The 27,708-nt window shown below is 64.4% G+C and overlaps 1 protein-coding gene across 1 annotated transcript in view; it reads left to right on the forward strand.

Annotated features, from left to right (window-relative positions):
• Positions 1-343: 343 nt before the first annotated feature.
• The window catches only part of SND1 (staphylococcal nuclease and tudor domain containing 1), a gene marked incomplete at its 3' end in the record, with an annotated part of 77,208 nt that continues 49,843 nt past the window's right edge, over positions 344-27,708 (forward strand). The window contains exons 1-10 of the mRNA XM_068424524.1: positions 344-449; positions 2,869-3,018; positions 4,122-4,242; positions 8,205-8,283; positions 10,403-10,563; positions 11,159-11,250; positions 11,974-12,132; positions 12,535-12,641; positions 12,881-12,971; positions 17,732-17,845. Of these exons, the coding sequence (XP_068280625.1) occupies positions 375-449; positions 2,869-3,018; positions 4,122-4,242; positions 8,205-8,283; positions 10,403-10,563; positions 11,159-11,250; positions 11,974-12,132; positions 12,535-12,641; positions 12,881-12,971; positions 17,732-17,845 (1,149 nt within the window). The remainder of the gene's footprint in view (positions 450-2,868; positions 3,019-4,121; positions 4,243-8,204; positions 8,284-10,402; positions 10,564-11,158; positions 11,251-11,973; positions 12,133-12,534; positions 12,642-12,880; positions 12,972-17,731; positions 17,846-27,708) is intronic.

The following is a 27,708-nucleotide window of genomic DNA, read 5'->3' on the forward strand; positions in this document are numbered from 1 at the left end:
CCCGCGGGAGCCCCGGCGGCCCCTTTGCCGACGTGTCCCTGGCGCCGCGTGCCCCGGAAGTCCCGCCCCCCTCCGCGCGGGGCAAGCGGGAGGGACGCGGGGAGGGGGCGGGGCCGCCCGTGACGTCACCCGCGCGGCGGCCTCTCGGGCCGGTGCCGCGGCGCCGCGCGCCGCCATTGGCCGCGGCGCGGCGGGGCGGGGCGGGGCGCGCGGCGGGGCCGGCCTCCCGTTGGCCGTTAGCCGGGCGGGAGGGGCGGGGCGGCGGTGAGGCCCCGCCCCTCCCGTCCGCTCCGCCCCGCGGCTCCCTTCCGCGCTCGCGCTGGGCCCCCGCCGCTCCGTCCGCGCTCGCCCCGTCCGCCGCCCCCGGCCCCGCCATGGCCTCCGCGGCCGCCCCCGGGCAGGGCGGCTCCGCGCCGCCGCTCGCCGTCCAGCGCGGCATCGTCAAGATGGTAAGGGCTGCTCCCCCCCCGCCCCCCCCGCTCCGCCCGCCGCCACCGAGGGCCTCCCTGCGCTCCGCTCCGCACGCCTCGTGCGCCGGGGCCCCGCCGGTGCCCGGGACCCCCGCAGCTCCCCCCGGTATCCGGGACTTCCCTTCACTCCGCGCTTCCCCTCCCGGTAACCGGGACCCCCACCCGGGACCCCGCACCTCCCGCAGCTCCCCCCGGTATCCGGTATCTCCCTCCTCTGCCCATCTCCCCTCCTGGTAACCGGGACCCTTCTCCCCTACCGGAGCCTCACACTCTGCCCCTGCCGCCCCGTCCCCCCCCGACGCCTTCCGGTGCTCCCGGGGCCCTTCCCCGTGCACGGGGCCTGCCCCAGCCCCCGGTGCCGCCGTCCCTGCCCCGGCAGCCCGGGGACCCCTCGCTGCACCCCAGGCGGGGTGAGCGGGGACATCCCGGGAGGACCCCGCTGCGGGGACGTCCCTCGGGGGGACCCACCTGCTCCTCCGCTGTCCCGGTGCCAGGGGGTCCCCGAGCCCCTCGGCGGTGCGGCCCCACGTGTGCCCACGGCGCAGAGCTGGAGGGCGAAGGTTGGGGTCAGGGCCCTGGCACCGTGCCCAGCCCCCACCGTGCCCTCCCGGTGCCTTTTCTCCCCCCTCCGTTACCCACCACGTCCCCCCCGGTGCCCGGGGGTGGGTGCTACGGGGTGCTGGGCCCCGCGTTGGTGAGTCTCCAGGTGGCCAGAGGGAGGCAGCATAAATTAAAGATTAAGGTTAATTACAGCGCTGAAACCGCCCAGTCCTTAAGTGCGGGCGCTGTGCGTGTGCCAGGGCAAGCAGGCACGGGGGGATCCCTGGCACACTCGGCGGCTGGAGCTGGCGCTGCCGGTGCCATGGGTGGCGGGTGGGCACCTGGGGGTCTCGTACGGGGACGGAGCCGTTGGGAAACCTGGGGTGAGGTGATCCCTGTTCCTGTGAGGTGGGTGCAAGGAGGGGGGGTCCAGGGTGACGTTCTGGGGTACCCGAGCGGGTGAGTTCAGTGCCCGCAGCAGTGCCAGCGGTGCGGGGGGTTGGTGTTGAGCTCCGTCTCGGCTGCTTCTGCACGTTCCCCCCCCCCGTGCTGCTGAGCTGTGCGGCCCCCGCGGGGTGCCCCGTGAGCCCCACCGAGGCTGTGCCCAGCAGCCCGCGTGGTTAAAGCCCTTGTGCCAAGAGCAGCCGCCTGGCTGCGGGCACGGTCCCCTCTGCGTGCCCTGTCCCGGGGCAGTGCCGGTGCCAGCTTTGCCCTCCCTGCATCCCCCTGCGTGGTGCCAGCAGCCACGTGGAGCCCCTCGGTGCCCTCCCGAGCGCGGGGGTCCCCCGAGCACGGTGCCCTCCCGAGCGCGGGGGTCCCCCGAGCACGGTGCCCTCCCGAGCGCGGGGGTCCCCCGAGCACGGTGCCCTCCCGAGCGCGGGGGTCCCCCGAGCACGGTGCCCTCCCGAGCGTGGGGGTCCCCCGAGCACGGTGCCCTCCCGAGCGTGGGGGTCCCCCGAGCACGGTGCCCTCCCGAGCGTGGGGGTCCCCCGAGCACGGTGCCCTCCCGAGCGCGGGGGTCCCCTGAGCACGGTGCCCTCCCGAGCGCGGGGGTCCCCTGAGCACGGTGCCCTCCCGAGCGCGGGGGTCCCCCGAACATGGTGCCCTCCCGAACATGGTGCCCTCCTGAGCGCAGGGGTCCCCCGAGAGCGCAGTGCCCTCCCGAGCATGGTGCCCTCCCAAACACGGTGCCCTCCCGAGCGCAGGGGTCCCCCGAGAGCGCGGTGCCCTCCCGAGCACGGTGCCCTCCCGAGCGCGGTGGTCCCCTGGAGAGTGCAGTGCCCTCCCGAGCGTGGGGGTCCCCCGAACATGGTGCCCTCCCAAACATGGTGCCCTCCCGAGCGCGGGGGTCCCCAGAGCACGGTGCCCTCCCAAACACGGTGCCCTCCCAAACACGGTGCCCTCCCAAACACGGTGCCCTCCTGAGCGCGGGGGTCCCCCGAGCACGGTGCCCTCCCGAGCGCAGGGGTCCCCCAAACATGGTGCCCTCCCAAACATGGTGCCCTCCTGAGCGCAGGGGTCCCCCGAGAGCGCAGTGCCCTCCCAAACATGGTGCCCTCCCAAACACGGTGCCCTCCTGAGCGCGGGGGTCCCCAGAGTGCGGTGCCCTCCCGAGCGCGGGGGTCCCCCGAACACGGGGGTCCCCTGAAGATGGGAGACCCCTGTGGCAGCGGGGAGCGAGGGGGCTGCTGGAGCACTGGGAGGTGGGTGGGATGGGACGGGACTGCCCAGCGTGGCTCCTGGATCCGTCCCTGGGAGTCTGTCTGTCTGTCCGCACAGCGTCACCTGCGCGCTCAGCTCCGTGTCACCTCTCCCTCCGGCCCCGGGGCCCCCCCGTAACCCCTCTGCCTCTCCCCAGGTGCTGTCGGGCTGCGCCATCATCGTCCGCGGGCAGCCCCGAGGCGGGCCGCCCCCGGAGCGCCAGATCAACCTCAGCAACATCCGCGCCGGGAACCTCGCCCGCCGCGCCGCCGCGGGCCAGCCGGATGCCAAGGACACCCCGGATGAGGTGGGTGCCTCCCGCCAGCCCCCCTGCCCCCGTCTGAGCTGGGCGGGGGGTCTCCAGCCTGCGGGACCGCAGCACCCTCGGCTGCGAGAGGCATTACCCGTGCCCGCTGCTGCCGTCCCGTGGGGCGCAGGCAGCTCCCTCCTCGCTGCCCCCCTGCCCACCTCGGGGGCACGCTGCAGCGTGAAACAATCCCTTCGAGCATCCTTTAAGAGATCTTTTCCCTGCTCTCACCCCCCCCAAGTGTGGATTTTGGGGTGGGTTTCTCATTCTTCACCCTGCTACGGCCAGGATGGGGTGGGCATCGTCCGCTAGCCAGGACCAGGCATGGCTGGGCAGGGTCTGCGGGACCAGGGGGGCGTCTGGTGGTGCCCCCAAGCTTTGCCTGCCCCGGGGTGCAGGAGGCAAGAGGGGAGCTGGCAGCGGGGCTGGGTTTGTGTCAGAGGATGCCCAGCCCGGGCCCCCCACCCTCCCAACCCTGGGGGTGGTGGCAGAGCGCTGGCGGCTAATTGCTCTCCCTGGGGAGTTTTGTCTTCTAAAACACCGCTTCAGCCTTTAAATGTCACTCTTTTAAAGAAAAATTACGCCTGTCAGGTTTGCTAATTGTTAATGAGCACGTCATGTTCTCTCCTCCGGACCGCGCTCCCCACCCACCCGCTGCGCTGGAGCGGGGCTCCGGTGTGCTCCCGCGTCAGTGATGGTGGGGGACGGGACGCCAGAGCCCGCTTTGCCCAGCCTGGCACGGCCGCTGCGGCTGCTCCTTCGCCACGGGCACCCAGGCAGAGCCGGAGGAGCCCCCGCCGTGTCCCTGGGAGCTGGGGGCCGGTCCCCCGCATCGCTGCGTCCTCTGTCCTAGGAGCAGGCTGAGCCTGCCTCTTCTTGGGGAGCTGGAAAACCCACCGTGACCCCTTTTGGGGGGGGGACAGAGCAGGAGAGTGGAGTTTTTTCTGCTGTGGAGTAACAGGGGTGATTCCTCTGCGAGCTCGTGGGCTGCCAACAGCAGCAAACATCTCCTGGGCTGGCACAGCGCGCACGGAGGAGCGCGCGAGACCCCCGGGGTGGGCACCTCTGGGGGGGGTCTCACGTCTCGACTTGTTTCCCTCCAGCCCTGGGGCTTCCCGGCTCGTGAGTTCCTGCGGAAGAAGCTCATCGGGAAAGAGGTCTGCTTCACCGTGGAGTACAAGACCCCGCAGGGCCGGGAGTACGGGATGGTGTACCTGGGGAAAGGTGAGCGCGGAGGGGTCCGGCGGGCACCTCGGGGGCTGGCGGGGAGCGTGCGGGGAGGGTTGGGGGCGCACGGAGCGTGCGGGGCTCGCGGCCGGAGCTAGCCCAGGAGGGCGGGTTGGGCTGCGGTGTTGGCAGCAGGAGGGTGCGTGCCCGTTTTTGGGTGGAGCTCCAGGTTTTGGAGGGGAGCGATGCCCGGTGCCGGTCCGGGGCTGTGCAGCAGCTGGAGCCGCTGGTGATGCAGGGCAGCGCGTGGACACAAGCCGTGGTGTTAGGTGGGTTCCCACAGGTTTCCTCTTTTGTTTTTACAAATCTCTGGCTCATCCCCAGCAGCGTGGCCAGCAGGTCAGGGAGGGGATTCTGCCCCTCTGCTCCGCTCTCGGGAGACCCCCCTGCAGTGCTGCGTCCAGCTCTGGGGGCACCAACAGAAGGACACGGAGCTGTTGGAGCGAGTCCAGAGGAGGCCACGGAGATGCTCCGAGGGCTGGAGCCCCTCTGCTCTGGAGACAGGCTGAGAGAGCTGGGGCTGTTCAGCCTGGAGAGGAGAAGGCTCCGGGGAGACCTTCTAGCACCTTCCAGTGCCTGAAGGGGCTACAGCAAAGCTGGAGAGGGGCTTTTGACAAGGGCATGGAGTGACAGGACGAGGGGGAACGGTTTTAAACTGCAAGAGGGGAGATTGAGATGAGATATTAGGAGGAAATTCTTTGGTGTGAGGGTGGTAAGAGCCTGGCCCAGGTTGCCCAGAGCAGCTGTGGCTGCCCCCTCCCTGGCAGTGTTCAAGGGCAGGTTGGATGGGGCTGGGAGCAACCTGGTCTGGTGGAAGGTGTCCCTGCCCGTGGCAGGGGGTTGGAACTAGATGGGCTTTAAGGTCCCTTCCCACCCAAACCATCCTATGATTCTGTGATCTCTGGCTGGTTGAAACCTCCCCAAAGGACCCAGCTGACCTGTAGCCCCGAGGACGCAGCGGAGCAGCCTGGGGCACGCAGCCTTGTTGGGGCTGGTGCTGGTGGGCTTCGGCCCTGGTTGAGTCCCCTCTCATGGTGAGCACCACGCCGGGCTGCACTCTGCTGCGTGTTCCAGCTCCTGGTGAGGCTTCCCGTGCCCTCTGGTGTGAAGAAGGGGGATGAGACCCACTGGACGTGGGTGGGCTCCTGGGAAGTGGGTGCTCACCAGGACCCAGCTTGTCCTCCGGTGCTGCCCAGCTCGGGGTTACTGGGGCAGATGGATGCACCGGCTTGGCACGGGGCAGGAGATACGCCGAGGGAACCGTGCACCTCTGTGCTCACTGGTGCAGACTGGGGTGTTTGGGATACAACCAGGGCTGGGGCAGCCTCCTCCCCGTGGGAGGCTCAGTGGGGTGACTCCTTGAAGCTGCGGGGAAGGAGGGAAGGACCAGGTGTGTGCGAGGGGCTGTAAAGGAGCTCGGGGGATGCTGAGTTTTGGGTGTGCATCCCCTGGGGTGGCACCAGTACGGGCTGGGGAGCCGGGTGCCCTCGGCCCCATGTCCCTGCAGACTCAGCTTGGCCGTGCTGGACTGGAAAGGGTGAGCAGGTGCCATGCAGGGTTTGCACGGAGGCACAGGGAGAAAGGAGGTGGCCTGTGGTGGGGTCAAGAGGCTCCCTCGGGGTCTGCGGCAGGGCATGGCTCAGGGTGGGGAGCAGCCCTGCCTGGAGCCCCTTGCCACCCGTACCTCGTCACTGGCTTCCCTGGGTCATGGAATAACCCCCTGCACCAGTACAGGCTGGGGGTGATCTACTGGAGAGCAGCTCTGCAGAGAAGGACCTGGGGGTTCTGGGGGACAACAAGTTCCCCATGAGCCAACAATGTGCCCTTGGGGCCAGGAAGGCCAATGGTGTCCTGGGGTGCGTGAGGAAGAGTGTGGGCAGCAGGTCGAGGGAGGTTCTCCTGCCCCTCTACACGGCCCTGGTGAGGCCACACCTGGAGTAACTGTGTGCAGTTCTGGGCCCCCCAGTTCAAGAAAGACCAGGAACTACTGGAGAGAGTCCAGCGGAGGGTACGGAGATGGTCAGAGGGCTGGAGCATCTCTGCTGCGAGGAGAGGCTGAGGGAGCTGGGGCTGTTCAGCTGGAGAAGAGCAGACTGAGGGGGGATCTTATCAATGCTCACAGATACCTCAGGGGGGTGTCAAGGGGATGGGGCCAGACTCTTCTCAGTGGTGCCCAGCGACAGGACAAGGGGCAACGGGCACAAACTGAAACATGGGAAGTTCCATCTGAATATGAGGAGGAACTTCTTTGGTGTGAGGGTGGCAGAGCCCTGGCACAGGCTGCCCAGGGAGGGGGGAGTCTCCTTCTCTGGAGATATTCAAACCCGCCTGGACACGACCCTGTGCGACGTGCTGTGGGTGACCCTGCTTGGGCAGGGGTTGGGCTGGGTGATCTCCTGAGGTGCCTTCCAACCCTTAACCATTCTGTGATTCCCGTCGCTGCTGCATCGCAGAATCCCAGAATCAATGAGGTTGGAAGAGACCTCCGGGATCATCGAGTCCAACCATTGCCCTGACACCACCGTGGCAACTAGACCAGGGCACTAAGTGCCATGGCCAGGCTTTTCTTAAACCCCTCCAGAGATGGTGACTCCACCACCTCCCTGGGCAGCCCCTTCCAATGGCTAATGACCCTTGCTGAGAAGAAATGCTTCCTAATGTCCAACCGCGCTCCGGCCACTATCTCCCACATCACTGTGGGGATCTCCGTCCAGCGCAAGAACACGAGACCCCCACGGTCCCCAGGCTGTGAGAACGGGGAGCAGGGCCCTACGAGCCTGTCCCCTGAGACCACAAATACCTGGACATCAAAGTTACCCCCGTGCTCATTCCTGAGCGTCCAGTTTGCTCGTGGCCTGGGGGACTGGGCAGCCCTTTGGGATGGGCTGCAGAGCTGGGGGTCGTAGGTTTGGAGAGCTGCTGGTGTCCTTCAGCAGGAAGCCTGGTGGGTCCCCACGTCGTCATCTGCAACGAATAAACCTTGAAAGAGGTTTGGTGACACTGCGATGGGTGAAGTGCTCTTCTTCGGTCACCTGCAGCCTCTCTGCGGCGTTGAGGGCTCTTGTGCCGTGCCTCCCCGCGTAGGTGTCCCTCCCCATTGTTCAATCCCCGCCTGTCACACCGCGGAGGTGAGAGATGAAGCATAAAATGTTTCCTGATGAAGTTTTGTCAAGGTTTAAATGCTATTAATATGGAAACGCTGTGACAGCTTTCCCTGGCAGGGACGCAGGAGCTGTCTGCGGGGGTGGGGGCTGGCTGGTGGGGGCTGAGCTGGAGCGGGGGTACTGGGAAAGGGTGGGGGGTCCGGGCAGTGCCCTACACCCCCTCCCCAGCCATCTCCTGCTGCTGCTCCGGGCTGTGCAACCCCGCACCCTCCTGCGTGGGTTTCTGCCTGAACCCTCCTGTTTATCTGCTGTCCCTGGCCCCGGGTCCCCCCTGGACCATCAGTCCTCTGGCTCCCAGTAGCCATTGAGGCCCCGTGTCTCTGGAGGAAGGATGCCCTGTGCAGAGGTTCACCAGGGGAGGGTCAGGTTGGACATGAGGAAGCGTTTCTTCTCAGCAAGGGTCATTAGCCATTGGAAGGGGCTGCCCAGGGAGGTGGTGGAGTCGCCATCTCTGGAGGGGCTTAAGAAAAGCCTGGCCATGGCACTTAGTGCCCTGGTCTAGTTGCCATGGTGGTGTCAGGGCAACGGTTGGACTCGATGATCCCAGAGGGCTCTTCCAACCTCAGTGATTCTGTTCTGATCTGGAGAGCCCCTTGGTGCTGGGAGGGCACTGCCTGCCCCAGGCGCTGAGGCTGTCCCCTTCCCACGGACACCGGGCTGGTGACAGGAGCCTTTGACTCCCGGATTGCTCCGGCGTTCGTTAACTGGAGTCATCTCGGGAGCGCTGTGCAGGGCTGAGGTCTGTGTGCCCCCGGTCTGCCCCATGTGCTCCTCACTCCTCTCCTCTTTCCACAGACACGAGCGGCGAGAACATCGCCGAGTCCCTCGTGGCCGAAGGGCTGGCATCCCGCCGGGAAGGGATCCGAGCCAACAAGTACGTACGCGGCCGCGTGCCCGGGGAGAGGAGCCCTTGGGTTCCTCAGCCCCTGCTCCCTGCGCTGCTGGGATCTCCCAGGCGTTGGTGTCCCAGCACGGTGACCCCTTGTCTTTAGGGTTGGGGTGGCGAGGGGTTGTGGAGGGGGGAGCTGGGTGTCTCCCTGCCCTGGAGGTTATTTTATGCCTTGGCCAGAAAGTGCTGAAGCCTGGAGTACCGGTGGGTCCTGCTTGCTGCCTGCCCGGGGATGTGGTCTCTGTGCCAAGCCCCTGGGGAATGTGCTCGCTGCCTGGTGCTGGTGGGCTCTGGGTGCCCTTGGCAGAGTTTAATGGCTCTGCTGTGGCACGGTTGGGGACCACCGCAGGGCAGCGATGGCTGGGAGAGGGACGAAAGCCACTGTGCTTGTTCTGGAGGGGAGCGGAGCAGCCCCTCGCTCCAGCTCCGAGGTGACCCAGGTCCTCAGGCTGGGTGATCGCAGAATCACACAACCGTTTGGGTTGGAAAGGACCTGTAAGATCATCCTGGGCTGCATCCCCAGCAGTGTGGCCAGCAGGTCAGGGAGGGGATTCTGCCCCTCTGCTCCGCTCTCGGGAGACCCCCCTGCAGTGCTGCGTCCAGCTCTGGGGCCCAACAGAAGAAGGACACGGAGCTGTTGGAGCGAGTCCAGAGGAGGCCACGGAGATGCTCCGAGGGCTGGAGCCCCTCTGCTCTGGAGACAGGCTGAGAGAGCTGGGGCTGTTCAGCCTGGAGAAGAGAAGGCTCCGGGGAGACCTTCTAGCACCTTCCAGTGCCTGAAGGGGCTACAGGAAAGCTGGAGAGGGGCTTTTGACAAGGGCATGGAGTGACAGGACGAGAGGGAACGGTTTTAAACTGCAAGAGGGGAGATTGAGATGAGATGTGAGGAAGAAATTCTTTGGTGTGAGGGTGGTGAGACCCTGGCCCAGGTTGCCCAGAGAAGCTGTGGCTGCCCCCTCCCTGGCAGTGTTCAAGGCCAGGTTGGATGGGGCTGGGAGCAACCTGGTCTGGTGGAAGGTGTCCCTGGCCGTGGCAGGGGGTTGGGACTGGATGGGCTTTAAAGTCCCTTCCAACCCAAACCAGTCTGTGATTCTGTGATTATCAAGTCCACCCGTTAACCCAGCACTGCCAAGGCCACCACTAACCATGTCCCTCAGCACCACATCTACACGGCTTTTAAATCCCCCCAGGGATGGGCACTCCACCACTGCCCTGGGCAGCCTGTGCCAGCGCTTGACAACCCTTTTGGGGAAGAAATTGTCCCTGATCTCCAACCTAAACCTCCCCTGGCACAACTTGAGGCCGGTTCCTCTCGTCCCATCACTTGTTACCTGGGAGAAGAGACCGACCCCCCCTCGCTACACCCTCCTTTCAGGCAGTTGTAGAGAGCGAGAAGGTCTCCCCTCAGCCTCCTTTTCTCCAGGCTAAACCCCCCCAGGTCCCTCAGCCGCTCCCATCACACTTGTGCTCCAGACCCTTCCCCAGCCCCGTTGCCCTTCTCTGGACTCGCTCCAGCACCTCAAGGTCTTTCTTGTCGTGAGGGGCCCAAAACTGCACCCAGGATTCGAGGTGCGGCCTCTCCCACGAGCTCCATCGCCAGCGCGGTGGGGCTGCTGCGGCGCAGGTGACTCAGGACGGAGCTTCCTGCAGTTAAATATCGCCTGGAGCACGTCACTGCTCTCCGTTAACTCTCCCAATTCAACGGCTGCGTTAATTAATGGGTGTGTGAGGTGACTCTCAGCCGGTCGGCTACATGAGTCGGGTGCTTCTGCAGCCAATTTGGGATTCATCAGGTTGTGGCTTTGCCCTGAGCTGAAAAAACACTAAACCACAACTATAACCGGATTTGTTTAAGGAGTTATGACCTGGCTGCGTGGGCTAAACCTCCCCGGCCTCTCAGAGGTGTCTGGACATCCATGGTGCAGCCTCTGCGCCGGAGAAACTTGGGGTGATTTGCTGTGAGCAGCACGAAGCGTCGCTCAGCAGCTCGCCCAGGCGGTGCCTTTTCGAGACGTGAGCGATGAAATCGCTAAAGCATCCAGAAAAGTGCCTGGAAGATGGATGGTCCTGCCTGCCCTCACCCCGTCTCGTCCTGTCCTTGCAGCCCCGAGCAGAGCAGGCTGGCGGAGCTGGAGGAGCAAGCCAAGAGCGCCAAGAAGGGGATGTGGAGCGAGGGGACGGGCTCCCACACTGTCCGCGACCTCAAGTACACCATCGAAAACCCCCGGCACTTTGTGGACTCCATGCACCAGAAACCGGTCAACGGTAAGGTGGCACCAGCTCTGGCCCTGGGTGCTGGGGTCACACAGAATCAATGAGGTTGGAAGAGCCCTCTGGGCTCATCGAGTCCAACCATCACCCTGACACCACCATGGCAACTAGACCAGGGCACTAAGTGCCATGTCCAGGCTTTTCTTAAACCCCTCCAGAGATGGTGACTCCACCACCTCCCTGGGCAGCCCCTTCCAATGGCTAATGACCCTTGCTGAGAAGAAATGCTTCCTAATGGCCAACCTGACCCTCCGCTGGCCAAGCTTGAGGCTGTGTCCTCTTGTCCTGTCGCTGGTTGCCTGGGAGAAGAGGCCGATTCCCACTTCACAACCTCCCTTCAGGTAGTTGTAGCCTGCACTAAGGTCACCTCTGAGCCTCCTCTTCTCCAGCCTAAACACCCCCAGCTCCCTCAGCCATTCCTTGGAGGTCAGACCCTTCACCAGCTTGGAGAGAGGGTCACCCCATCCTCTGTGGCCACGCTCCTTGGGGGCTTTTCCCAGCACCCCCTCGCCGCAGGGAGCTGCTTCCAGCTCCACGGCTCCCACCAAGCCCCTCCACAGCAAGACCAACCTCTGCTCTTGCTCCGCAGCCATCATCGAGCACGTCCGGGATGGCAGCGTGGTGAGAGCCCTCCTCCTCCCTGATTACTACCTGGTCACCGTCATGCTCTCGGGGATCAAGGTGAGGCTTGGCTCATGGGTTGTGCATCCTCCTCGGTGCCTACGGTGTCCCCATACCTCCCCGCTGCCCCGGTGCCAGCTCACAGGACCAGGGTGGGATGGAGGCAGGGGTACGGCTGCCTCCTTGCCCGCTGTGTCATCCCATGTGCACCCTCCCATAACAGGCTGCTTGCAGCCCCTGGTTGTGCAGGGTGTCACTGGGGCGGATGGGGACAGGGTTGGGGTAGGGGAACACCAGCTCCGTGCTGCCAGACCGGGCAGCAGCCCCAACTCTGGGCTGTCGCATCCCCTGGTCGCTGCGGCAGTGCCCGTCCCCGCTCCGCTGGCATCGAGGTGGCTGCCGCTGCGTGGGCCACCCGGCGTGGCAGGAGGGTGGCTCTGGGGGCTCCTGGCAGCGGGGGGACCCTCGGCTCCTTCTTACCAAGCCCTTGCTGGAGCACCAGAGCCTTTTTTTCCCCTTGCCCATCCAACACAGGGTGGCTGCACCCCGGGGACGGTCGCGCTGGGAGCTGGTCCCCGTACCCCGGGCTGCTCCCGGCAGCGTTTGCTGGGGCAGGTGAAGGGCCGTGTGGGTGCCATGTGGCACGGGGACGCTCAGCCCCCCACCCTATCTCTCCCAGGAGCTACAGCCAGAGCAGCCTTCCTCCCCGGGGCAGTTTGCCACCCCCTTGCCGAGGTGTTAGTGGCCAGCCCGTGCCCTGACCGTCCCCCCTCTCTACCGCAGTGTCCCACCTTCAAGCGGGAGGCGGATGCCCCCGAAGTCCCCGAGCCCTTCGCGGCCGAAGCCAAGTTCTTCACCGAGTCGCGGCTGCTGCAGAGGGACGTGCAGATCGTCCTGGAGAGCTGCCACAACCAGAACATCCTGGGCACCATCTTGCACCCGGCAAGTAGGGCTGGTGGTGGCACGGGGCGGGAGAGGGTCCCGGCGGGCTGCCGGGCTGGTGGTCATCACTTGGTGGAGATGCTGAAGGTGGTTGCAAGGTGCAGGGGGCGCAGGGTCGCTGGGAGTCGTGGGCTCTTTACTGGTGGGTGTGGGTGCCGTGGTCCATCTGAGCAGCCCACGAGGAGGGTGGGTATCGCTGGGGTGGCCTCTGGTAGCCCTGGGGCCACCGGGCGCTGCGGCCAGGCCTTGAAGGGCTGTTGGTGGACCTGTGACATCTAAACGGGCTGAGAAGGGCGGGTGAGGTCCTCCCTGGCAGCAGGGCAGGGACTGGGGGAGGCCAGCTCGGTGGCAGGGGTGGATGCCGGTGCCACGTCCCCTGCTGAGCGCGTCCCTGCCCCGCAGAACGGGAACATCACCGAGCTCCTGCTGAAGGAGGGCTTTGCCCGCTGCGTGGACTGGTCCATCGCCGTCTACACCCGCGGCGCCGACAAGCTGCGCGCGGCCGAAAGGTGGGTCCGGTGCCGGGAGCCGCGGGGCTGGGTACCGGGGTGGGCACCCTCCGTGTGCGGGGTCACCCCAGCCCGCTCTGCCCGTCCACGTGTGGGGTGGGAGGGAGGTGTGATCTCTCCTTGTGAGTCTGTGCCAGCCCCACTGCCCCTGACAGGGCTTTCTGGATGATTTAACGTGTGGCACGTCCCTGCTGGGGGCACCTGCCCGGGTGTCACCACTGTCCCCCCCCCAACGCCAGGTTCGCCAAGGAGCGCAAGCTGAGGATCTGGAGGGACTATGTGGCCCCCACGGCAAACCTGGATCAGAAGGACAAGCAGTTCGTAGCCAAGGTGAGTGGCTGGTGGAGCAGGGGAGGGGGCAGGCAGAGGCTGCGTGGGCAGCAGGGCGAGGGGGGGGGATTCTGCCCCTCTGCTCCGCTCTCGGGAGACCCCCCTGCAGTGCTGCGTCCAGCTCTGGGGCCCAACAGAAGAAGGACACGGAGCTGTTGGAGCGAGTCCAGAGGAGGCCACGGAGATGCTCCGAGGGCTGGAGCCCCTCTGCTCTGGAGACAGGCTGAGAGAGCTGGGGCTGTTCAGCCTGGAGAAGAGAAGGCTGCGGGGAGACCTTCTAGCACCTTCCAGTGCCTGAAGGGGCTACAGGAAAGCTGGAGAGGGGCTTTTGACAAGGGCCTGGAGTGACAGGATGAGGGGGAACGGTTTTAAACTGCAAGAGGGAAGATTGAGATGAGATCTGAGGAAGAAATTCTTTGCTGTGAGGGTGGTGAGACCCTGGCCCAGGTTGCCCAGAGAAGCTGTGGCTGCCCCCTCCCTGGCAGTGCTCAAGGCCAGGTTGGATGGGGCTGGGAGCAACCTGGTGTGGTGGAAGGTGTCCCTGCCCGTGGCAGGGGGTTGGCACTGGGTGGGCTTTAAGGTCCCTTCCAACCCAAACCAGTCTGTGGGGGCTCGTGGGCTGACCTGGCACTGCCCCTGCCCTGGGTGGTGGGTGTCCCTGGGGAGCAGCACCCCGCCGGGCAGGGCTGGCTGCGGTGGGCTCGGCGGGGTGCAGCGGGCGGGGGGGGTCCGGGCCCGGCTCGGGCTGGGGGGAGCAGCCCCACTAGATGGTGCTGCCGGCTCGCCCAGCACAGCGGCCGGGGGCTGCGGGGCTGGGGGACACCCTGGGAACCGGGCGGCAGCCGTATTCCTTGGGAAGGCACCTACCCCCTGCGCCCCCCCTGCGCTGGGGTCGGGTCCTGCCCCAGAGCATCGTGCCAGCCGCGGAGGAAGCTGGCATCGTGCCCTGCGTGCAGGCGTGGGGACCAGGCTGGCTGCTCCCGGGGTGGCAGCGGCAGGGCTTGGGGCACAGCACGGCTGGCCGGGCACTGGTAGGGGGGGCTGTGGCGGTGCCAGGCAGGGCAAGGCCAGGAGCTCTTGTGGCCAGTCTGGTGCCACCGGGTGAATGCGTGTGGTGCTGTCACCGTGTCCCCAGGCTCTGGGATGGGGCTGGGGAGGTGCTGGCTCGTGCTTTAACTCTGGGTTTACACCCGCTGCAACCGGCCACTCCTCAGCTCCCGTTTGGCTGGTGGCACCGAAGCGCCCCAAAAACACCCCCCCGGTGGTGAGGGGTTTGTGGGGCTTCTCCTCCTCGAGTGGCCCCGATGCCCGGAGGGTCTCCGAGGAGACGTGGGGGGTGAGAGCCCATCCCCGGGGGGCGAAGGACCAGCACTCGAGGTGCTGCTGTCACGGTGAGAACTGACACCCCGGCGGGCACGGGGGTGGCCGTGCCAGGGCGCTGGCACGCTCGGAAGCGCCGTCCTGCCGCTGGCAGAGCCTGCAGCCGCCGGTGCCCGCGCCGGGAGCCGGCACGGGGGTGGTGGTTAGTCACGCTTTGCTCAGCAGCTCGCCGAGGGGGTGGGTGCTCCTGGCATTTCGAAGGTGCCCGGTGTTTTGTTGCTGGCGGGGGGGCTGCGGCAGGCGGGTCTCATCCCCAGCCCCCCCACGACAAAGGTGTCTGCGGTGGGTTTGGGGCTCGGTGGCATCCCCAGCCCTTGTGCCAGGCGTTGCGGTGGGGCGGGCATCCCTGGTGCCACGGAGGGGGACCCTGATGTGTCTTGTTGGGGTCCCCCCCCAAGCCTGGGGACGCTCGGGGGGCTGCTCCGGCGGGGTTTGGCTGCCCTGGCTCTGCGGTGAGAGCCCGGTGGCACCGCGATGCAGGGTGCCACGATGCCAGAGGAGACGCAGAATTTCTCCTCCTTCGGTTAAAACCCGCTCTTGCCGCGGCGTTTAGGGAGCTGCCAGCAGGAGCCCCCCCGGGCACCGTCGCTTTTGCACTGTCAATTTTTTTGGTCTTTTTTTTTTTTTCCCCTTCTTGGGAATTATAAGTGACAGGGAAAATCAGGACAAATACCCACCGGCTCGGCGTGCCGGAGCTGAACCCAGCGCTGGGCACGTGCCCTGCTCGCCCCGGGGGGGGTCCCGTGAGCCCCCGTCCCTCCTCCCAGCACCCCGCAGAGGGGTCTGAGCACCCGCAGGCAGCGGGTGAAGCCGCCTCCGTGCTGGGCACGGTGCCGAGGTGCTCGTTTTGCAGTGGTGGAGCTGACGTAGGATCTGCCAGCGGGGAGGAGGAGGAGGAGGAGGAGGAAGATCCCAACCTGTTTAGCGACCGCGGCAAATCGGCTCCGGCTAATTTTGGATCCTGGTTGAGGCAGAAGCTGGCGCTTTGAGCGGAGAGGGGTTGGTTTTAGGGGGGGAGGAATTAAAGCTTGGCCTCGATTGTGGCTGTGATGCCCCGTGAGTGGCGTAGAGGAAAAGTGGTGGAATAAAAATGCGGCGAGGCTGGAGGCTTTCTGCTGAATTCAGCGCGTCGGAGAGCACCCAGGAATGTGGGGCAGCGCTGCTCGGAGCCCAGTGCATCACGCTGAGAGCTCTGCCCTGCCAAAAGCTGTTTAGGATACGGCTCTGGATGTGGCTCTGCCATCCCCAGTCCCCGCTGCGGGGCCGGGTCGGCCCCCTCGGCGTTGGGGGGGAGCGGTGGAGAGCAGCTGTGCATCCCCCCCCTACCCATAACATATATATAGACATAAAGATGATTTTTAAAATATTATTATATTTTTAAAATTAACTCTTGGGTGTCTATTAATGAATTGCTTCCCTAATTTGGACTTGTTTTTGCCAAGGAATTGCAGAGCTCAGGCAATAGGTGACATCTCTCCTTGCGTTAACCAAGTCTACCGCAGTTTAAGGGCAATTAAAGCCCCGTAAATTGGTTGGGGGGCCGCTGGGTTGGGGTGTTCACCTGTTTGCAGCCATTGGGCAGGAGGTAAAGCACCAAGTGTGAGATAAAACGCTGACAAACCCGGATCAAACGCTGCCCCGGCGCTCCGCGGGCTGGAGGAGGCGGCTCTGCGGGAGCCCTGCCTGGGTCTTGTGGGGTTTTTTTCCCCTTTGTAACACGCTGGGAGCCTTCGTCGGGGCCAAACCGTCTCAGAATGGATGCCCAAGCCAGCCTGGGAGCTGTTCTGCTGCTGAGCTGAGCGCCAGCCCCTGCTGAACCCCCTCAGCAAGCAGTTTTGGGGGGCAGCGCCAGCCCCTCTCTCCGTGCTGGGCTCCCCAAGTGCCCCTGTCCCCATCTTGCAAGGTCGGGGTGCAGGGGGGTGCTCCCCGTGCAGCAGCCTGGCCCTGAGCCCCCTCCCAGGAGGGCTAACGAGCTGCCCTCGTTACCGTGGGCCGAGCTGCAGGGGACAGTGGCAACGGGGGGGATGTCCCCGTGGTCCCCAGGCGTGGGGACCTGTGAGCACCCAGGGGAGCTGCGGGGGCGAAGCTGGTGGCAGGGGCATGTGCCCAGGGCGAGCAAAGCCCTGTGGGGGGGAGTTGGGAACCTTATTGGGGTCAAGGGGAAGGAGGGTGCTGGCTGGGTGCCGGTGGGCTGTGCGAGAACCAGCTGCAGGGATTTAAAAAAAAAAAAACCCACCAGAAAAAAGAAAATCCTTTCGATGCCTTTCTCAAAGCGCCGTTGCGAGGCAGGTGGAGCCACAAAAAATATGGGATAAAGGAAGGGGGCTGCAGCCAGCTGAGAAATGGTTAGCAAGAGGATGGCACGGCCTCCGAGGATGCTGTCACCCCTGTCACCGTGCCCCCCTCCTGCCCGCGGGGTCCCTGGGGACGGGGCTGGAAAGCACCTTCTGCGGCTGCCCTGCACGGGGTGATGCTGCGGCTCCTGCCTGGAGAAGGGGAGTGGGTGCCCGAGGGGATGAGTGGGTGCCCAGGGATCACCTTGGCTCCTTCTGCCACCCTGCCCTGTCCCACCTCGGGGTCCCCAGGTACCGTGTCCCACCAGGGGGGTCCCCAGGTACCGTGTCCTGCCTGGGGGTCCCCAGGTGCCACGTCCTGCCTGGGGGTCCCCAGGTGCCACATCCTACCTGGGGGTCCCCAGGTACCGTGTCCCACCTGGTGGTCCCCAGGTACCGTGTCCTGCAGCATCCCCTGCCCCTGCAGGACCCATGGCAGCGGGGTCAGCCCAGCCAAGGGCCCTGCAAGTGCCCTCCTGCCAGGCAGGGGATGCTCGGGGCCGGCGGGGCTGGGCAAGTCCCCGGTGCCGGTCGTTGGCTCCTGCATGTAGCCCGGGCTGTGCCGGGGGCCGGCGTGCTGGGAGCTGGCGGCTGCCTGCCCTTGCCCCGGCTCTGGGGGGATGCGTGGGGCTGGCACACGGGGCTGCGCTCCCCAGGCTGGGCACGGTGAGCGATGCTGGGAACCCTTTGCCCCGCTGTGACGTGGTTTTCTCATTAATTTAGTCCCTGGGTGCATCGAGAACCCCCAGGGGGGGACACGCTGTTGCGTGGTCACAGGCTCCTCCACGGGCTGGGCTCACCTGTCGTCCCATATCGATGCCCATGGTCTGGTCCGCACGCTGGGTTTGTTTCTGGAGTGAAATCCCGGAGGGCTGAGCCCTGGCACAGGATGGGTCGGACACCCAGGATGGGGCCGGGGGTCGGAGCCGCTCGCTCCGTGCCAGGGTGGGTTGGGGCACGTGGCAGCAGCATCGTGGCGTGATCCGGCTCCGGGGCTCGTCCTGCCCGCGGGCACGGCGCTCACCTCGGCCTCTCTCCTTCGCCCAGGTGATGCAGGTGCTGAACGCCGACGCCATCGTGGTGAAGCTGAACTCCGGGGACCACAAAACCATTCACCTGTCCAGCATCCGACCCCCCCGGCTGGAGGGGGACAGCACGCAGGTGACCGCGGGGAGGTGACCGCGGGGGTGGGATGGGGAGGTGACCGTGGGGATGGGATGGGGAGGGTGCTGGGCAGCAATCGCCAGCGTCTGTGACCATCCCTGGATGGAGTCCTCCTCCCCGTGCGGCTCCTCTTCTATCCGATGGCTGCGGGGAGACCCATGCCTCCCTCGTCCCCTGCCTCAGTTTCCCCTCTCGGTACGGCGGGTGCTGTTGCTGCTCTTTGCTCTGAGGAGGTGGCAGAGCCCCGTTCCCGGGGCGCAGGGCTGTGGGACGCTGCTCACGGGTGGGTGACCCGTCCCTGTGGCCTCGTGGCCGCCCGTCGCTGCGGGGAGAAGCTGTGCCGTTCAGCGAGGTGCTCGGCCGCCCTGAGCATCCCTCCCCTCCGTCGTGGGGCTGGGGTCGGGGAGCTCTTCCCTGCTCCTCTGTCATCCTGCTCAAAGGGCTGCTCGGGGCAGACCTGCAGCATCGGGGATCTAATGGAGAAGGTCCCGTCTGACACCACCCAAAAGCTCCCTGGGGCAGGGGTTTGTCTGCTTGATACTTCTTTCTTTCCTTCATTCCCCCTCCCCACAATGGTTGATGCACTTGAGAGTTGCCAAGACCCCCGCTGAGCACCCACAGAATCCCAGAGTCAATGAGGTTGGAAGAGCCCTCTGGGATCATCGAGTCCAACCATTGCCCTGACACCACCATGGCAACTAGACCAGGGCACTAAGTGCCATGGCCAGGCTTTTCTTCAACCCCTCCAGAGATGGGGACTCCACCACCTCCCTGGGCAGCCCCTTCCAATGGCTAATGACCCTTGCTGAGAAGAAATGCTTCCTCATGGCCAACCTGACCCTCCCCTGGCCAAGCTTGAGGCTGTGTCCTCTTGTCCTAGCGCTGGTTGCCTGGAGAAGAGGCCGACTCCCACGCCTCTACAACCTCCCTTCAGGTAGTTGTAGACTGCACTAAGGTCACCTCTGAGCCTCCTCTTCTCCAGGCTAAACACCCCCAGCTCCCTCAGCCGTTCCTCGCAGCTCAGACCCTCCAGACCCTTCCCCAGCTTGGTCGCCCTCCTCTGCACTCGCTCCAACACCTCAACATCTCTCTTGAAGTGTGTGGGGTTGGTGTGGCCCAAGTGTCAGACCCGGCCCTTGTTCTTGTTGAACCTCACGCCGTTGGTCTCGGCCCATCGATCCAACCTGTCCAGACCCCTCTGCAGACCCTTCCTACCCTCCAGCAGATCGACACTCCCACCCAGCTTGGGCTCATCTGCACATTCCCTGAGGGTGCACTCGATCCTCCTCCTCCATCGCCTCTCGAGCCGCCAGCGAGCCAGAGGATGGCTTCCAGCCAGGAGCACAAAGCCAGCCTTCCCCTGGGATGATGTGCAAGCCGCCTTTTCCAGGGCTGTTTTTACCCCAAACGTCCCCACCGCGCTGGCAGGTGACGGCACCGCGTGCCACGGCTCCCTGAGCCGTCGGTGTGAGCGGGGGGGCAGAGCCCGGGGGCCGGTAACTCGGCGATTCCTCCCTCCTGGGATGCCGCCGTGTTTGGTACACGCTGAGTTAGGAACAACTTCCTGCATCAGCCTCTTCCTCCCGCTGTTTCTCTGGCGTCAGTGCGGCGGGGAGGGCACGGGGCGGCTGCGAAGCGGCCACCGGTGCCGGCGGGGGGGGACCTGCCCCCTCGTGCCCCGCCGGCACGAGCAGCGTGGTTGCAGTCTCCAAGGAGACGGCAGAAATGTGGCTGCCCCTGGCAAAATCCTCCGCTTGCTTCGGCAGCCGTGGGTGGGTGCTGTCTGCTGGGAGCTGCTGGGCTCCCCGCTGTGCACGGTGCTGCCCGGGGATGCCCTAAATGTGGCCTCTTGCCCCCCACTGAGCCTGGGGTCTCGCTGCAGGTGCCCCAGCACCCCAAAGTCACCGGATCGCAGCCAAGTCACAGAATGCCAGCATGGTTGGGGTGGGAAGGCACCTCTGGAGATCATCCAGCCCAGCCCCTGCCCAAGCAGGGTCACCCAGAGCACGTCACACAGGGTCGTGTCCAGGAGGGTTTGAATATCTCCAGAGAAGGAGACTCCCCCCTCCCTGGGCAGCCTGTGCCAGGGCTCTGGCACCCTCACACCAAAGAAGTTCCTCCTCATATTCAGATGGAACTTCCCATGTTTCAGCTTGTGCCCATTGCACCTTGTCCTGTCACTGGGCACCACTGAGAAGAGTCTGGCCCCATCCCCTTGACACCCCCCTGAGGTATCTGTGAGCATTGATAAGATCCCCCCTCAGTCTGCTCTTCTCCAGCTGAACAGCCCCAGCTCCCTCAGCCTCTCCTCGCAGCAGAGATGCTCCAGCCCTCTGACCATCTCCGTACCCTCCGCTGGACTCTCTCCAGTAGTTCCTGGTCTTTCTTGAACTGGGGGGCCCAGAACTGCACACAGTTACTCCAGGTGTGGCCTCACCAGGGCCGTGTAGAGGGGCAGGAGAACCTCCCTCGACCTGCTGCCCACACTCTTCCTCACGCACCCCAGGACACCATTGGCCTTCCTGGCCCCAAGGGCACATTGTTGGCTCATGGGGAACTTGTTGTTCCCCAGAACCCCCAGGTCCTTCTCTGCAGAGCTGCTCTCCAGTAGATCAGCGCCAGCCTGTCCTGGTGCAGGGGGTTATTCCTCCGCAGGTGCAGGACCCTACACTTGCCTTGGTTGAACTCCATGAGGTTCCTCTCCCCCAGCTCTCCAGCCTGGCCAGCTCTCGCTGCGTGGCAGCACATTTCTCCTCCTCTCCTTCCTTCTCCTGCGAGAGCTGGAGCAGCCGCCGCTCCGCACCCTGTCCTGCCCCACTCTCGGGGGATCCTGCGTGGCCGTGATGGTGAGATCCAGCAAATACCCCTTTGGGTACTTGCCGTGCCACCACCGTGCCAGCCTCTTGCCTGGGCATCCCCAACCAGGAGGGTGTCAGGCCCTGGCCCCGGCTCGAGCTCTCTTGCCCTTCGTGGTCTCCCCAACGCTGCTTGTGGGAGCCCCAGTTAAACCTCATTTATTTCTTTCTGGGTTTTAATCCTTCTTTAGGTCCTTCTGCATTTTCATCTCTGGCTCTGGCTGATGCCGTTGCTTAATTACCTGTGAATGCAATTAATGAAATGTTTACCCCCCCCTCCCCTTCCAGATCATTAGTTTAAAAGAAGAAAAACCATCAAAAACCCAAGAACCAACCAAAAAAGCCCTCGCCAGCCAAACAAGGTGCCTTGCTCAGCCGTGTGCCCCTCACCCCATCCCCGCCTCGGGGCTTTGCTGCTTGCAGGGGGATCCTTCTGCCCCCCTGAGCTCCCCACACTGCCCGGGGGCACCCTTGGCTGCTGCTCCCAGTTAATCCCAGCTCCTGTGGTCTGGAGGGGGGGTTCAGCCTGGGAGACCCCCCCCTATCCTGGCTGCCCTTGCGAAGGTGGAGCCCTGAGCTCAAGCCCTGTGCACACACACGTGTTTGGGGTTGGTTTGGGGCCGTTCTGGAAGGTTTTACCCATGAGGGGCCGTGCGTGGGGGCTGGCAGCGCCAGGGGGGTGGAGGTGGACCCGCCGTAGTAGGTAGCACGTAGCAGAGATCCATCTGCATCCCGCCGAGCGCGGACGGGTCCCGAGGCACCCGCTGGAGGAGATGGGAAATGACAAACGGAGAATTCAGCGTAATAAAATCCTGCAGCTTTTCACCTCCCGCCTCGAAATGAACCGTGAGAGCCAGAGCTGACGGCGTTTGATATCTCTATCGCTTCTCTCTCTCTCGAGGAACATCATGTATGCAGATGAAGATGCGTCTCCCGCTGCTGCCCAGGTGCTGGGGCTGCAGGTGTGGTGTGGGGGCTGCAGCGTGTGGGGACGGTGGAGACCCTCGCTGGGCTGGTGGGTCGGGGCAGCAGCTCTGGAGCAGGACGCAGTGTCCAAAGCCAAGGGCTCGTGGCCACCCTTCCCCAGGCCATCACCGTGAGTTGGTGGCTCGCCAGGCTGGAGGCTGAGCCGTGCTCGCCATGGCTGGTGCTGCGCTTGCCTCTGGTGAAACCGCCTGGTCCTGGGCTGGAGCCAGGGCTGGGTTCTGCCACCTTTAAGCCTTGAGACAGGAGCTGGTTTTGCAGCAGGACCTCATTTCATCGAGTCACAGGCTGGTTTGGGTTGGAAGGGACCTTAAAGCCCATCCAGTTCCAACCCCCTGCCACGGGCAGGGACACCTTCCACCAGACCAGGTTGCTCTCAGCCCCATCCAACCTGGCCTTGAACACTGCCAGGGAGGGGGCAGCCACAGCTGCTCTGGGCAACCTGGGCCAGGCTCTCACCACCCTCACACCAAAGAATTTCTTCCTCAGATCTCATCTCAATCTCCCCTCTTGCAGTTTAAAACCGTTCCCCCTCGTCCTGTCACTCCATGCTCTTGTAAAAAGCCCCTCTCCAGCTTTCCTGTAGCCCCTTCAGGCACTGGAAGGTGCTAAAAGGTCTCCCCGGAGCCTTCTCTTCTCCAGGCTGAACAGCCCCAGCTCTCTCAGCCTGTCTCCAGAGCAGAGGGGCTCCAGCCCTCGGAGCATCTCCGTGGCCTCCTCTGGACTCGCTCCAACAGCTCCGTGTCCTTCTTCTGTTGGGCCCCAGAGCTGGACGCAGCACTGCAGGGGGGTCTCCCGAGAGCGGAGCAGAGGGGCAGAATCCCCTCCCTGACCTGCTGGCCACGCTGCTGGGGATGCAGCCCAGCACACGGGTGGCTTTCTGGGCTGCCAGCGCACGGTGCCGGCTCATGGTGAGCTTCTCGTCACCCATCACCCCCAAGTCCTTCTCCTCAGGGCTGCTCTCAACCCATTCTCCGCCCAGCCTGGGTTTGTGCTTGGGATTGCCCCGACCCACGTGCAGGACCTCGCAGCTGTGGTCCACATCTGGGGCTTGAAACATGGGGTGCTCCCATCTTTGGGGGCAGTGAGGCATCTCTGGGTGCAGGGAAGCCCTTACCCCGTCCCGCAGCGTGTTCCCGTGGGTTGGGAGGATGCGGTTGCTGCTGGGGGGGGCTCAGGGTTTTGGCAGCACCGGGTCCCTCCTCAGCCCTGGGAGCTGGAGGGAGGAGGTGGGAAGGGGACGGGGAGTGGAGATGTCCTGGTTCCTTCCCTGGCTGTGCCACCGCTCTGGGACTCGCAGGTCCCAGCTCCTGCCTGCGCGGCGGAGATAAGGCTGATGTTGGGGGGGGGCATTTCTTCCAGGATCATCTCGGTGGCCCTGGGGCACCTTCCAGCCGTGTTTCCTGAGGACACAAAGCCAAGGCTGGCTGGTTTTTGTTCTTTATCCCAGCCGCTGGCTCACGCCTGTCCACCCACCCTGCGCTGACGCCGGTGCCAGGGTGCTGGGGAGGGCTCTTGGGCACCTTTGGGTGCCTCCAGCCCGCTCTGGCCACGGCACAGGGTGGGGGGTCTCCGGAGGAGCAGGACCCCGGTGTTGCGCCCGCTCTGGGTGCCAGGAGTGCATCTGGCACGACGGCAGCTGATGGCAAAGCTGACATGAGCGTCGGGGCTGTCAGAGGAGGGGTCAGCTGGCCCCTGTGGCCACCAGTGTCTGGAGGCAGGAGCCAGCACCCACGAGGGGTCCTTGTTCCCGGCTGGTGGGGACCCTCGCAGGCAGGGATCAGCCCAGCATGGGGAGCCCACAGCCATCGGGCTCAATCCGCCGGGTGGTCTCAGCGTCTCTGCTGGGTGGGCAGGCAGGGTGCCCCGGGGCAGGGTGCTCACCGTACTGCTTCCCCTGATCTCAGAATCACAGAATGGTTAAGGGTGGGAAGGGACCTCTGGAGATCACCCAGCCCAACCCCTGCCCAAGCAGGGTCACCCAGAGCACGTCGCACAGGGTCGTGTCCAGGCGGGTTTGAATATCTCCAGAGAAGGAGACTCCCCCCTCCCTGGGCAGCCTGTGCCAGGGCTCTGGCACCCTCACACCAAAGAAGTTCCTCCTCACATTCAGATGGAACTTCCCATGTTTCAGTTTGTGCCCGTTGCCCCTTGTCCTGTCACTGGGCACCACTGAGAAGAGTCTGGCCCCATCCCCTTGACACCCCCCTGAGGTATCTGTGAGCATTGATAAGATCCCCCCTCAGTCTGCTCTTCTCCAGCTGAACAGCCCCAGCTCCCTCAGCCTCTCCTCGCAGCAGAGATGCTCCAGCCCTCTGACCATCTCCGTACCCTCCGCTGGACTCTCTCCAGTAGTTCCTGGTCTTTCTTGAGCTGGGGGGCCCAGAACTGCACACAGTTACTCCAGGTGTGGCCTCACCAGGGCAGTGTGGAGGGGCAGGAGAACCTCCCTTGACCTGCTGCCCACACTCTTCCTCATGCACCCCAGGACACCACTGGCCTTCCTGGCCCCAAGGGCACATTGTTGGCTCACGGGGAACTTGTTGTCCCCCAGAACCCCCAGGTCCTTCTCTGCAGAGCTGCTCTCCAGTAGATCACCCCCAGCCTGTCCTGGTGCATGGGGTTATTCCTCCCCAGGTGCAGGACCCTACACTTGCCTTTGTTGAGCTCCATGAGGTTCCTCTCCCCCAGCTCTCCAGCCTGGCCAGGTCTCTCGTGGTGTGGTGACGCTGGTCCTGCTGCAGAGATGCCGGGAGGTTGGTGCTCCCCACGTCGTGTTCAGCTGTGACCCGCCGGCTCCCAGCGGGGCCGGTATTTATAGTCCTCAGGAGGGTTTTTCTCAGCCTGGCTGAAGGCCGAGCGGCGGTCAGGCGGCGCGAGGGCGGGTGATGGTCGGCGGGGTTTGCAAGGAGCCGTATTTTACCCAAACCCCATCAAACAGCGGTAATTTCTACTGACACTTGCTGGTTGCTGGGATATTGGTGGGAAACTGGAAGAGCTTTGTAAAAGCGACCTGCCCTGCCCAGGGCTGCACGGCCGAGGAAGGGCAGGGCATGGACCTTGAGGTCGAGGGCAGCCTGGCCTCCCCCGAGCTGCTGGTTTTGACGCCGTTTGAGGTTTATTTATTTCCCTGTTTGACATTTGGGAACAAGCTGTTGGAAGGATCCCGTCACGCCTGGTCCTACCAATCACAGCTGCTTTTTCCCCTGGAAATGAGCTTTTTTGTGACCCCGCGGGGTACCCGGTGGCACCGGCGTCTCGCTGGTGCCCGTGGGTGCCTCGTCCTGCTCGGTGCGAGCTGCCCGTGGTGGGTGCCGCGCTGGGTGAGGCGGGGGCTGCTCGACAGATGGTTTGCAGGTGTCTGCCGGGTGTTTTTCTGCAGCGAGCCGGGTTTTGGAGGAGAGGGCGGCTGCGCTGGGCTTGGCAGAGGTTTGAGCGCTCGCTGTGAGCGTGGAGCGGTTCCTCCCGTCCCTGCAGAGGCTCTTCTGGCATCCTCAGCTCCAGCGCGGGCTGGGGACCGCCGTCCCTGCCAGGAGAGGTGGCTGCGTCCCCGCTGCCGGGGTGGGTGGGGGTTCGGTGGAGGCTGCTTGGAGGGGACACGTTGCAAAGTCCTCCTGGAGCTGTTTGGGGGGCAGCACAAGTACCGGTGGTGACGATGCCGATGGCGCGGCAGCCCGGGCTCCATCAGTGCCAAGGAGTTCAACAAGGCCAAGTGCAAGGTCCTGCACGTGGGTCGGGGCAATCCCAAGCACAAATCCAGGCATGGCTTCTCCCGTGGCTTTGGGCTGTTCTTGGGGCCTTCATCCGTCTAGTGATGGGTGGCTCAAGGCTGAAGGCAAACCCCCCCAGGTCCCTCAGCCGCTCCCATCACACTTGTGCTCCAGACCCTTCCCCAGCCCCGTTGCCCTTCTCTGGACTCGCTCCAGCACCTCAAGGTCTTTCTTGTCGTGAGGGGCCCAAAACTGCCCCCAGGATTCGAGGTGCGGCCTCACCAGTGCCGAGCACAGGGGGACGATCCCTGCCCTGGTCCTGCTGGCCACACTAGTGCTGACACAAGCCAGTGGCGCAGTGGGAGTCGGCCTTCCCCAGGCAACCAGCGCTAGGACAAGAGGACACAGCCTCAAGCTTTGCCAGGGGAGGTTCAGGTTGGCCATTAGGAAGCATTTCTTCTCAGCAAGGGTCATTAGCCATTGGAAGGGGCTGCCCAGGGAGGTGGTGGAGCCACCATCTCTGGAGGTGTTTAAGAAAAGCCTGGCCATGGCACTTAGTGCCCTGGTCTAGTTGCCATGGTGGTGTCAGGGCAATGGTTGGAGTCGATGATCCCGAGGGCTCTTCCAACCCCATTGATTCTGGGATTCTGTGAATTCAAGCCGTGCCCGGTGATGCCGTACGGCTCCGCGGCGCACACAGAGCGGGGTCTGCGCCGAGAGAGCATCTCGCTGCCCTATTTGCCGAGCAGGCCTTGTACTACAAAAAGCCGCTGTGCACTCAGCGACCATGAAAGATTAACGAGATACAAACCCCTGAACTCATCAGTGTCTCGTCTCCGCTAAATTACCGTTACAAGGATCGCCGGCGCTCGGCCGTGTGTTGTGTAACGGAGCCGGCTGCCGGGCGCGTGGGGGGCGGCGCGGCGCGAAACGCGGAGGGCACGCGGGTACACGGGCATCGTGAGCCCTCTCCGAGGAGGCTGGGAGCGGGGGCACCGGAGTTCCCCCATCAATAGTTAATAGGAGCTGCAAGAGCTTCCGAGGAGAGGACACGTGAAGTCAGCATGTTCCTGCAACCTGTTTTCTGCCCTGCGGGCAGCGTTGCTTTTTCTAGTGGAAAAGCGATGAGCTCGCACATCTCGGCACCGTCCCTCTCTCCCTTCCCCCTAAAGCAATCCTGGGCGTTCAGGCCAGGGCTCCACATTGCTGAGATGCTGAATCCTGGGGTGGGGGCTTCAGGCTGAGCCAGACCCCTGGTAAAACGCCGCTGGTGAGTTTTCCTCCCCCCTGGCTGAGAGCAAACGCGCGACCACGCGCCGGCACAGCCGCAGCCCGGCTCCCGGGGGATGTGTCGAGGCCGGGTACGAGGCCTGATCCGGGTGGGATGAATGTGTGAGCTGGCACAGCTGGGCTCTCGTATGGATTTACAGCCTCCGGGAAATGGCTCGTGGCTCAGAGAGCAAAAGCTGAGCAAAAAAAAAAGAGAAAAGAAGCAGTAAAGCAGGAGCGCGGAGGAGCAGGGGCCGGGCTGGCGAGGGGCCAGTTCGCTGGTGACACCAAACTGGGAGGGGTGGCCGATCCCCCAGCAGGCCGTGCTGGCACTCAGCGAGACCTGGCCAGGCTGGAGAGCTGGGGGAGAGGAACCTCATGGAGTTCAACAAGGGCAAGTGTAGGGTCCTGCACCTGGGGAGGAATAACCCCATGCACCAGTACAGGCTGGGGCTGATCTACTGGAGAGCAGCTCTGCAGAGAAGGACCTGGGGGTTCTGGGGGACAACAAGTTCCCCATGAGCCAACAATGTGCCCTTGGGGCCAGGAAGGCCAGTGGTGTCCTGGGGTGTGTGAGGAAGAGTGTGGGCAGCAGGTCGAGGGAGGTTCTCCTGCCCCTCTACATGGCCCTGGTGAGGCCACATCTGGAGTAACTGTGTGCAGTTCTGGGCCCCCCAGTTCAAGACAGACCAGGAACTACTGGAGAGAGTCCAGCGGAGGGTACGGAGATGGTCAGAGGGCTGGAGCATCTCTGCTGCGAGGAGAGGCTGAGGGAGCTGGGGCTGTTCAGCTGGAGAAGAGCAGACTGAGGGGGGATCTTATCAATGCTCACAGATACCTCAGGGGTGGGTGTCAAGGGGATGGGGCCAGACTCTTCTCAGTGGTGCCCAGTGACAGGACAAGGGGCAACGGGCACAAGCTGAGACATGGGAAGTTCCATCTGAACGTGAGGAGGAACTTCTTTGCTGTGAGGGTGGCAGAGCCCTGGCACAGGCTGCCCAGGGAGGGGGGAGTCTCCTTCTCTGGAGATATTCAAACCCGC

This window comes from Nyctibius grandis, unplaced genomic scaffold (assembly GCF_013368605.1).
Source record: "Nyctibius grandis isolate bNycGra1 unplaced genomic scaffold, bNycGra1.pri scaffold_100_arrow_ctg1, whole genome shotgun sequence".
Classification (NCBI taxonomy): Eukaryota; Metazoa; Chordata; class Aves; order Nyctibiiformes; family Nyctibiidae; genus Nyctibius; species Nyctibius grandis.